This window comes from Hipposideros armiger, unplaced genomic scaffold (genome assembly GCF_001890085.2).
Source record: "Hipposideros armiger isolate ML-2016 unplaced genomic scaffold, ASM189008v1 scaffold_118, whole genome shotgun sequence".
Lineage (NCBI taxonomy): Eukaryota > Metazoa > Chordata > Mammalia > Chiroptera > Hipposideridae > Hipposideros > Hipposideros armiger.
The window spans coordinates 330,809-343,078 of record NW_017731468.1 but is presented as its reverse complement, the minus strand read 5'-3'; the positions used below and the strand labels follow the sequence as shown (position 1 = coordinate 343,078).

Genomic DNA, 12,270 nt, shown 5'->3' with positions numbered 1-12,270 from the left:
TTTTCCACGCCTACAAACACAAGTAGGAAAATGTTTCCTGTTACTGTCCAAACTCACTAAGATAAGCCATCTATTTAGTCCTCTCTCCTACCTGCCATTCTTTGTGATGCATTCTAAAAATGCACACCTATGACCTGCCTAACAGTGAATACCAGCAATTATAGAACGAACTGCTCCAAAGACCTGCAAATCAAAGGTGGGGGGAAGTACTGACAGGGATGAGCCGAAATACTCTTTATAAAAGTTCCTGGAATTTTCTTTCAAATTTAGTAAACAATCTCTTGAAAGTTTATTTTTATACTATTCAAATTAGTATTTTACAGAATATTGTCAAGTTTTTATTCATTAAAAAGGTGACCAGAAACATCTCAGCGAGCTGAAGGCTACTGACAAAATCATTCAGTTTCCTTAGCAACAAACAAGTCTGGAAAACCAAGAGGCTGACAATGAAGTGGAATGGATGGTATGATAAAGAGAAATGGCAGCTCTGCTGTATATATGCACCTCAGGTGCCCAGATTTCTCTGCTAATGCTTCTCTGTTTTCATCCTGTCAGTATAGAAAATTTATATATTACACAGAGTGGAAGGCAAAATCAATACACTCAGATAGCAGCCAGCGTTAACGTCCAAACTTCAACTCAAAGAACTATTCAACTAAGTCACCGTTTTTCATATTAAACGCTTTGCCTTTCCCTTAACAATATTATGAACTATTTTTAAACAACATATACACAGGTAATATATATCAATAATTTGATTTTTACAAAGCTTCCACCTATACATTTTAAATACACATTTAATCAGAGCTTAACTCTGAACATTTTAGAGGGTCAGAAATTGAAGTTTGTGTGTTTCATTTTTAAATGGTATCTTTTTCACAAGATCTGAAAAACTCGCAGGTAACATCATAAATATGTTCAAAAGTGAAGACTTTAATTCATGTCTTACTTATTAAAATGTAGCATGGTACCAACTTTACCGCTAATGTTGCATACTTACAAAATGATAAAACAAAGTCTAAGTTCCCATTTACTGCTTCACTTCTCAATTCAGCTTGAGAAAATATATTACTTTCAGGCAGACATCCATTTTCCTAGGGATAAAGCACATTTCAATGATAATATGCCTCAGCTAAAAACATTTTTATGTGCCATTCAAATTTCATCTTTCCATGTCTTTAGATCACCAATATTCTCTAATAATCCTTCATTTAAAAAAATCATTTTCTAGAACAATACATAAACTGAATTACTGGACTTCAGCAAAAGCTATGAGATGAAGTTCCAACATTCCAAATTAAATGCTTATCTTCAAATTCAGATAATCTGTCACCCTTAGAATGCCTTCCTTCTAGAAAGAACTTACTATTGAAGACACTAGAACAATGACTAATTTAAAACAAAATAAAAATTCAATGCATTGATGTAAAATGATATTTTGGGACATACAGTGAGGTGAAAATCGTATTTATCTCCAAATGGTTAATCACTTGCCCCAACATCATTTGTTTAATAATTTAAGTATATAAAACCAAAATTAGCTCAAATATATTTGTTGAGTCACTGTATATATAGTAGCACAATATTAAAAACCACCCAATCAATAAGCAATGAATAGAAATAAATTATGGTATATCCATACAACAAAACAATATTCAAGCATAAAAAATAACTGGTAGAATTACAAACCATAATGGAAAGGTGCCACGTGGAAAAAAGATTTAGGGAAATAAGACTATGTGAGAAATATATATATTTTTAACAGTAAAATATGTACAGTACAGGCTCAAAATACTCAGCTAAGTACTCAGGGAAGAGAAGTAAAGACACTCAAGATAAACTCTACCTTTCAGAGGGTTATAATTATGTAATTATTGCAAAGAAAGAAAACATTCTACAGTAAAACCTTGGTTTGCAAGTGTTCCACAAGATGAGCAAACATTTCTAATACATTTTAACATGGTAAATGAGCGATTTCTTGCAATACGAGTAGTTGGTTTCTGGAACAAATTGTGCTCGCAAACCAAAGTATTACTGTAACAGTAAAAAAATCAAGGCATTATATGAATAACCACCTAGGAAACAGATCTTTTGAACTAAATATTTCTTACAGTATTTGGTGCTCTGCCATGTTGTTCCTAATTGGACAGCACTTTGTTTTGAAAATAGAAAGTGCAACCCTTGCTGATCCAACGCACTAAGTCAATTTCTTCATATGCTCCTTCATGAAGGCCTTCCCTATTCTCATGGGGATACGAAGTATTGGGAGGAAAATAATGCTTTGAGGTCAAACAAAATATGATTTAAAAAAAACATAGTAAATATACCATGAATGTATTTTTAAAATTCATATAGAAGTGCAAAGTAATATTCAAAATAAAAATTACAGTTGCATTGTAGAGTGGGATTAGGAGCAAATAGTTCAATTTAATTTTTTTCTGATATTGGCATATTGTCTTTCAACACACAAGAAAAATGCTGCTTTACTTTTATTAATTTTTTAAAATTGAACCACTACAGATGTTACACTAACCAATATTTTTACAAAGATTTAGAAATTACAGACAGACATGGCCATTTTTAGTGCTGAGCTTAATGACTTTTTTTTCCTTTGGTCACCACTAAACATTCGGAAGGAAAGATACTCTCTTCAATTATGAAATTAAAACTACACTTTCACTCACCTGCAAAATAGCACGAGCTGACTTTATACTATCAAAGGATGGAAACACGTAATTTACATATGTCTCTTGATCAGGATTCACTCCCATTTCATGCATTCCTTTGAGGACTTCAACTACACCTGTAAGATAAAATTCACAAGCACAGAGATAAGAACTCAGAATAAATTAACAAAAGATCAGTAAATTTAGTTCATTTACTTTCTAAATCGGAATGAAGGAAAAGTACTCAGCATTTTGTTTGTCTAAAAGAGAAAGCAGAATAGCAACAGAATTGAGAAATAAAATAAGTGGAATTCTGTAATATGGAAACAAATGATGATAATAAAGCTCCCTATTTACCTCTCAGGGCAGTCATTAAAATTAAAGGAAAAAATATGTGTGAAATTCTAAAAATATTAAATAAATGTTAATAGTAACAATGATTTAATTTTTTTACCTGTCTTAAGATACTCAACAATTTTTCAATTTTCCTTAGATGATGTGTAGAGTAAATGTAGCATAAGATAACTATATATTTGATTTTCTAATGTTTGAAAATAGGCCAACAAGTTGACAATTCTTATTTTTGTACAAATCATTTCACTCAATTATCTATGCCTCAGACGCTTTTTATTCTCTTACTTCTTCATTTTTCCAATAATGTTTATCAGGGAGAGGGGTGCATTCTGCTTATTTAGATGAACTTTTACTAGCATTTTTAACTTATTTAATTTTCTAACTGAAATTAAAGAAGGTTTCAGAAAACCTGGGTTCACACCGTCACTCAGATAAACTCAGTCACTCCCTCAGGCATTCTGAGGGAGAATAACAACGATATTCATTTGCTTCAATAACTTTAGTCAAATGGGAAGAGTGAAACACTTATTAATAAGGAGAAAAAAGATGACTGACCTGACATAACTACATACATCCTCCTAAAAAATATGATTCATATTTCTTTTTAAAAAAGATTAAAATAACCATATATTAACTTAAATAAACATGGATCCCAAATCTCTGTGAATTTAGAAAATCTAAATTAAGACTAAATACACAATCTAATATTTCAAATGTAGTCATGAGAAAGTTCATGAATTGAAAGTTTTATAAGAATTAAAATAGTTCAAAGTTTTGGGGAGGAAATATATATATGATTTACCTGAGCAACTTTTACCAACTATGGCCATTTACTCCACGTGATTTTAGACTCTAATCAGAGCACTCACTTTATTAGCAGGCAATTTCTTACTTTTTGAAGAGTACCTTCTATTCAAACACTTCACTCAACGGGCATTTATGCTTTCACATTGGCCCTTCCTTATATATTTTGCCCTTTCAATATTCTTATTTTTAGGTTTACTAAAAATACCAAGAGATATAGATCCTCAGTCATTCCGGGTTATCTCCTCTCATTCAGGCCAATTTGCTAAAATTCTGAGGGGTAACTCTTCCATTTATGCCAGAGAAAAATACTAGTAAAATGAGCCATGAGGAGTTCATGGTAAGAGTCTTTCTTAGAGGTTTGTGATGGCTGAATTTACAGCCAGGAAAATTCTAGAATTCAATAAAAATTGTTGAACACTCTTGGTTCAGTTTGATCTGACCCCTAAATACCTTTCTTTGATGTCCTGATGGGTTTTATTTATTCCACAGGAAACACTCTACATCCTCCATCACATTATTTCCTTGTTATTTCTACCGGTTTACATATGACGTTCTCTGGACAAAGAACAAGTTCATTGCACTAGTAAGAATGTTACTTTCTTAGCTTACACTAAAGAAACTAGAGAGAATACATTTAGCCATTTCCCTGTTACATGAGGAAGACTGTAGAACATATTACTTTACTATTATTTTGGACTCCTGCAAAAGGAGAAACTAGTTTTTAAACACTGTAAAACAAATGACAATATCTTGTACTCTCTCAAGTTACCTTTCTCAGCTTTTATATTTTTCCAGATAAAACCTTCATTGATTCTGGGAGGGGAATTGGGGGTTAGGTGAAAAAGGTGAAAGAGATTAAGAAGTACAAATTGCCAGTTACAAAAAAAGTCACGGGGATAAAGTATAACACAGGGAATGTTGTCCCTAATATTTAATAATTATGTGTGAAGTCAGATGGGTGCTGGACTTACCAGGGTGATCACTTCATAAGTTATATAAATGTCTAATCACTATGTTATACACTGAAATAATATAATGTCGCAGGTCAACTATAATTAGAAAATAAATTTTTTAAAAAGACCATTGGTTTAAAAACTTGGTAACATTTTTTTAAATGTTCTTAGTGTAAAAATCAGTACCTAATTTTTAACCAGTAGCTAAGAATTTTCATAAAATAAATTTAGCACAATACTTAGCGATGTCTAGTATAGAAATGTTATGGTATTTAGAGTATGTAAAATAGGAGAGCAGAAATCCTCAATTCTAATCCCAGCACTTCTGACAGCTAGATGTGGAGCCTAAGGTCAGTCATTGAATCTCTCTGCCGCTCTCAGTTCCTTCATCAATATAATGTGAGCTTTCAACAAGACACCTCTGAAATCTAAATTCTAAGATTCTAAGAAAAGATGGATTCAAGATAAAGCCCACTTTTCTCTAGCTTGAGCTACAACTACAGAAAGAGGTTACCTGAATTCTTCTATGTGTACTACGTAGTAAAAATGTGGTAACCAATTCAAGTCTAGATACAGTGCTAAGGTTGAGGAAAGCAAATTTACCTGATGAAGAAACAAACATTTCAACAGAGGTACCAAAAGTATTTTCCTATCTGTGTAAAGGGGGACAATACTAATACGCCCAAAGATTTTCATAGAATGATGTAAACTTTCTGTGATTCAAAAATACTGACTGAGTTTAAAGGTTACTTCTTGGAGTTTCCACAACTGGAGGATATGCAAAGAGTTAATAAACTAAGCATATTGTTTTCCAGAGATTTTTCTAAAAAGGATTTAGAGACTTTTATAGCCAGAAACAATTAGGGAATACTTGTTTCACCATTTCCTTTAAACCAGAAGACAGCTATATATTTAAAATAAAATTGCAATATGAAAGTCTGCTAAAAGCACTTTTTTTGTTGTTTGTGCATTTTGTTTGTCACCCAATGTCATACTAACAACTCTGCATCTCATTCTAAAGCACATTATACTGAGATAAAATGAAAAAGACCATTTTTTGTTTCCCCAAGGGGGAAGTACTTCTGTTAAAAGCATCTTTTTATGATACTACTCTTTCTGAATTACCAATAATGCAAACCAAAGAATTAGATCCTGTACTCTAAAATTTAATATTTGTTCAATTCTTATTCATATCCTATAGACATCCCATGTGTACAAGGGAAAAGTATGCTAAATGCTTAAACGTACTTAAGAACCTGGAAGATTGAACATTTCTGTCCTTCAATCAGCAGGCTGTCAGGTCATGAGCATGCATTTTGCAATAAAAGTTTTCTTGCTGTTCCTATTATTGTAACTCATCTCAGTTAAGAAGAAAAAAGCTGGTCCACAAAGAAAATGGTCTGATGATATATAACTTTATCTTTAATAAGGCTAGACAAACTAATTTCAAACACCGTATGTGAAATCAAGAACTAAAGAGTTATAGAAAAACTTAAAAATAATGACCTGTTTAAAACTATACTCACAGGTTTGAATATAGATCAGAGATGAATTAAGAAGTGAAATGTAATTAAGATGAAAGAAATCCATTACATCTGTTTTTTTAGAATCTTTACCTAATACTTCCCTATGATTTAAATCAATTTTATTTTCTCAGAAGATCTAATACTCAGGAATAAGTATGCTTTCCCAAAAAATTCCCAAAAAACTCAATTAGATGTGTGTACAAACTGTTACAATGGATCTCTGAACCACTACCGATCTGTAGAAGGCAAAATCTAACCTTGAACATTTTTCTCCTTCTGATGTCCAACTAGCAACGGCCAGAAATAATGAGTTCTGACAGGAAAACCATCTTCCTTCAGAGCCTTCATTAGAGCTTTTGCCAAATCTGAAAGAGATACCATGAAGTATTACAAAGCTATCTGAGAAAAACATGCATGTTGGTTTTAATTATGAGAATGCAGTACCGGCTTCATTGGCCAGTAAAGCACACTGGAGTGTGAACTGTAAAGGAGACGTGTGCATCCGGGCTTCCTTTAACTTCTTACAGTAGTCCTTCAGCTTCTCTGCAGGCTAGAAAAACAAAGGGCACACGTCAGCTGGATCTACGAGTATCCTACCATTTGACATTCTGCAAATATTCTAATGCTTTTGGGATGAAAAATGTGAACCCCTCATCCTCTTTCTACCCAATAATCTTAAAACACAAAAACAAAGTTTTCATACTATTTATAATTGGTCTAATCTCATAGTAGGTTCTTATATTTAAAAAAAAATCCTATTTCACTGCCTATTACACTGTCGACATGTAAAAATGGACAGAATACCGTATTCATAGTCACACAGTGTCGTAAAAAGAAACTGCCGAAGTCACTCAGACCATCTTCCCTTGATATAGGACATGCTAACAGAACTTGCAAGGCTGTATCTTCCAATTTTTCAGTGATTAAAAGCAAAATAAGGTTCATTGCATCTGGGAAAAAAACAAAGACATCTTTTACTGAAATGAACGATATTTTTATACTGTAACCAATATGAAAGACAAACTTATGAACTACAAACACCAAAAGGAGATATGTGCCTAAATAATAATGAAACGCTTCCAAATTAAAACATTCCCATGTATTCATTAACCCAAGTTTTTTAGTTTAAGCTGACTTTTAGAGTCTTATGTTCATCTACCACAATCCCCAATTGTTAGAGGCTGCCCTTTTCATCATGTAAGAATAGTAATTCAGATTTTTAGAAAAATCATGAAAGCAAAAATTTTAAAACTACCTGGAATATATCTTCTTTCATATGTAATTTTTTCCAAAATTTCTGGGACGTACTGAGGATACCCAGCTTTACTGAAGCTGAAGATAAGTTGCAATAAATCACGGTCCATCAGGTAAAGATCTGACTTCTCCACTTTCTCCAGAGTCTATAAACCGTTCCAAAAATTAGAACAAGTTAGAAACCAGTATGTTAAATTAAAGCTGAACAAATCAAAATACCAAGATTTAAAACACTAGGAACATGTATCATCTAAAGGTTTGGGAATTCTTTTATAAAACAGAAATATTCTATTTCAACAATAACTATTACATTAACAAGGTACCAAACTATAAAAATTCTCCGTCATTACTACTGTCTACAACAGGTATCTCTGAAAACAGATATAAACTATACTTTTCTGCTTCATGTAAACGTAATGTAAGTTTTTACACAAATAATTTTTAAGTGAGTTTATTTACATGATGCAAGTCATACCTGCTTAACATGGTCGATGTCACCCTTCGCAGCATATGCATTCAGTAAGGCTAGGTACGTGTCTGGGCCAGGCTCAATTCCGGCCTCTCGCATCACCGTGAGAATGTTCTCTGCATTCTCCATATCTCTGCAAGTTAATGCAAAGAAAATACTGCCAAATGTAATATTATCTTTCAACCTAAAATACATTACCTATGCTTAGTAAAATTGAAAATTCCTAAGTACCATTTAGAAACATGATAACATCAGAAAAGGACAAATACATATTAAACTAGTTATAGGTTTCTGAAATAATAAAGATGATAAACATCTCAAATTTTTACAGGTAACTTTTCCAAAAGAAAAACCAAATTGTGTAGTAATTACATAGACATTAAATACCGAGTACTTTCACTAAGTATGACTCAAATTGACCTTTTTAGGGAAGAAAACATTTAGTAAATTATTCTTCAAAACTAAAAATATTTTCCAGGGCACCAGCAAATCAGTTAATAAACTTTACAAAGTCAGTTACTTTGGCTCAGGCCCAATGTTTATGACAGAAAATTTTCAAATAAAAGTTTTATGAAACCGGTAAATTTAAGGTATTTTAAAAGTATGCATGTTCTATCTCACACACTCAAGATTGTTTCTGAGGAAGTACACAAATATCGTTTATGGATTTTCTACAATAATTTTCTGTAATTTAAACCTCGCTTGAGAACAAAGCCTTAGGTTGAACATTACCCAGCTCTTGCGTGTCCGGTAACAAGCGCACTGAACACTGCCTCTGTGACTGGAAGATCCTTAGTTTTCATAAATCCAAGAATCTTGCTGCAATGAAAGAGAAATGAAAATAATACTTGGAAATATACAACAAAAACACTTTTTATAACATATACACACAAAACTCCATTCCCTGAAATTATAGCAATTGTCTTGAAGTACTCTTGTTAAAAATAGTAATTTTTAAAAATCTGATTGTTTTCTTCTATACTACTAATTAACCTTTCAAAAGCATGAAGTTTAGTAAGGTTAATTTAGTTAAAAATGAGATTGTGGGCCGGCCCAGTGGCGCGATGGTTAAGAACTCGCTTGGGATGCCAGAGGGCCCCGGTTCGGATCCCACATATGAGGGCCAGTGACACTGCCCTCCACAGCTAAGATGCTGAACAACAGCTCAACCTGGAGCTGGGCTGCCATGAGTCGCCGGCGACGGCGTGGGCTGCAGCCTTGTGGCAGTGGGTTGCCATGGGCTACCGTGTGTAGCCAGCAGCCAGCGTGAGCGGCCAGCAGCCGCAGTGAGCAGCCGTCCAGAAGCCGGCGACTGATCTGCCTCGCCAGGGAAGAGCGCAATGATGGTGCCAACTTGGGCCAGTGAAGCAACATCCTCCACAACCAGATTGAAGAACAAAACGACAGCAACTTGTCTGTTCCCCTTTCCCCAATTCCCCAGCACTGTTCCTATCCCCCCAATTCCCCAATAAAAAATCTTTAAAAAAAAAAAAATGAGATTGTACATTTCAATTTATCCTTTATTTCATAAGCTCTCTATCCAAAAGCAGTAATAAATTTTATACATGCAGAGAAATGTCACAACTGACTTTATGTAAATCAGCAAGATACTGTTTTATAAATGAATAGTTTAAATGGCTAAGAACATTTCTTTAGGAAATATCAATTTAAAAAAAGGAAAGCCAGCTTTACACCTCAACAATTTTAAACCACTGCTCCAGTAAATCAAATTTTTAATTAAAATAACAATTTTTACTTATTGTTCCTCTTATACAATTTTATATTTTATCTAAGCCATATGACCAAATTTGCTAGATTAAAATACTTCTGAAATAATTTCCCTTACTTAGCAGAAACGGAAAAAAGAGTGAGTATATTCTAAATGATTTATAAGACTTATAAATTTGTTTGCTTAAACATACGTTCATAGAGCTCCATACCTGGCACCTTCGATATCTCCCATGTTACAATAAGCAGCAATCAACCTTTGGTATGTCACCTGGCAATGAAATGAGCCAGTTATTATTTTTTTAATAGTATTTTTTTCTGTGTTAAAATGAGTGGATGTGACCAGTAAACATTTACAATAGCAAATACCTACTCGATTTGGTTGAATGTTTGCTTCCTCCATTTTTGCCAAGAAGTCAGTTGGTGAAAATTTATATTCATTTTGAAGGTAGACTTTAAGTAAAGCATTATAGTGACTTACATCATACACAGTTCCTACAAATGAAATTTAATTCAAATTTTTAGAAGAACATTTCAAATCATATCCTTTATCACAACGAAAATATGTGCACTTAAATTTAACAGGGAATAAAATGATCACTTCGGTATTTTCATCCCATGCTTAGAACCATTGATATAGAAATTTTATCCGAACAGAGCAAGCTAAACATGTAAGACGGTAATTAATGAATTACTGTACAGTTACAAACAAGTACCTGCCTATTCGGATATTAAGAGGTCTCTTGCTTATGGAGCACAGTATTCCCTTCCTGCTAGAAAATGCTGACAATACCCATGTATTTAAAGTGACTGAATGATTCTTCTATATAAAGCAGTCCTTGCCACACTGCAGACTGCGGTGTGCAACGGTGGATGGGCTGTGACTGTAGTTGTGTTATACAGGTAGGACCGTGCTGGCAATTTTGCTTATTCACTAACCAGGCTACTCCAGGTCTTTGTTTGAAGGCTCCACTTCCACGCCATTCCCAGTTGCTGAACACCATTTCTACTCAGCTATTAATTACCTGGGTTCCAGTGCCATGTTTTCTTTCTATGTCCATCTTGCCTAAAGCCCTATATTAAGGTTACCACTCTGCCTTACCATCCCCATGACATCATGGTCACCATATCCATCTAGTGCTAACAAGTTTTACCAAATTTTCATGAATTAAATTTCATATCTTTATTCACCTGCCTGTGGCCACACAGGCAAGTGGTCAGTATATGGTTATCAGTTTGAGATACAAGGCAGCAGAGGCCTGCTCTATTAAATTAATATTTGTTTTTATCTCAGCAGAGATGTAGTGTTTACTATGTTTCAGGCACTGTGCTAAGCGCTCTGCAATTACTCTTCCCAACAGCTGTGAGGCAAATACTATTATCATCCCCACGCTACAAATGAAGAAAATTGACTTTTACTTGCCCAGGGCCACATGGCTAGTAAGTGACCATAAATTTGAATGTAGGCGGTCTGCCTTGAGAGCCCAATCTCTTAACCACAGTAATACTTTATATAAGGCCTTACAGAGAACCTTGTACAATTCAACATCTATAATATGACTAAGCAACAAGGTTACCATATAATGTCTATAAAACTTCTAAAAAATCATCAAGTCAAGATGAAAAACTTTAATAATGGCTGGCTACAGCTCTACAACTGAAGGAAATTATATTCTATAATTCTATAAAAGCATTCACTACTCTGGTTTCTTAGAGAAGCTGAGGAAACTGCACAAAATCCAGATAACTAAAATCTATTCTAGCTTTTCATACAGATTTTTAGTTAAGATCAATATTCAACCTAACTCTACTACATTGCATTTCTTTATTTCTGCCACACTGGCATAGTGCTATGGTTGACAAAAATATTTCTGTAAATTCAGTAAAATTTTTATTCCCATATTTACTATTATGTCTAGTTAACTTTATGGGTCATTTCTAATTCGGACTAGAGGTAAACCTCTAGAACGGAGGGATTTAAATGTTAGCTTGAAAAATGGATTGATTTAAAGAGTAAGAAATAAAGACCATTCCAGAAAAGATGGACAACTTGAAAAACAAGTTAAAGAGACATAGTATATTACTGTGGTGTAGCCAAAGAGGTGTGCCAACAGTAATTATATTAAAAATTTAGTACACGGCAACATTGAAATGAGATTCTATCATTTCCAGTGTTTCCTCCGGAATCCCTTTTAGTTCAGAAATCTCAGTTCCAGTCTCAGATCTGTCAATAGCTCATTCTGTAACTTCGGACACATTAGCTAAGCTAAAATCTCTCTTACAGCTTTACGGGTCTGTGAATAAGAGTCATACTGGCTATCTACGAGGCTTCTGGCAATATTAACTCAAGAAGTATTTATCAGGTGTAATATGTACAAAGCATCATGCTACTGGCAAAGATGCTACGGATGCCACTCTCAAGTAGGATAGAGAGGAAATACATGTTTGAGACAATTATAATAAAAAGTATCTATCTTTCTATTGAGGTGTTAACATTATAACTGCTGTATAAG

The 12,270-nt window shown here is 33.7% G+C and overlaps 1 protein-coding gene across 2 annotated transcripts in view; it reads right to left on the bottom strand.

Moving 5' to 3' along the window:
- The window catches only part of LRPPRC (leucine rich pentatricopeptide repeat containing), a 94,288-nt gene that overhangs the window by 67,584 nt on the left and 14,434 nt on the right, over positions 1 to 12,270 (bottom strand). For both annotated transcript variants that reach the window (XM_019647950.1, XM_019647951.1), the window contains exons 4-13: positions 10,131 to 10,252; positions 9,970 to 10,028; positions 8,762 to 8,848; positions 8,036 to 8,162; positions 7,562 to 7,706; positions 7,111 to 7,256; positions 6,751 to 6,856; positions 6,564 to 6,671; positions 2,685 to 2,803; positions 1,001 to 1,094 (exon numbers count right to left, since the gene is read on the bottom strand). In XM_019647950.1, coding sequence (XP_019503495.1) covers positions 1,001 to 1,094; positions 2,685 to 2,803; positions 6,564 to 6,671; positions 6,751 to 6,856; positions 7,111 to 7,256; positions 7,562 to 7,706; positions 8,036 to 8,162; positions 8,762 to 8,848; positions 9,970 to 10,028; positions 10,131 to 10,252 — 1,113 coding nt within the window. The remainder of the gene's footprint in view (positions 1 to 1,000; positions 1,095 to 2,684; positions 2,804 to 6,563; positions 6,672 to 6,750; positions 6,857 to 7,110; positions 7,257 to 7,561; positions 7,707 to 8,035; positions 8,163 to 8,761; positions 8,849 to 9,969; positions 10,029 to 10,130; positions 10,253 to 12,270) is intronic.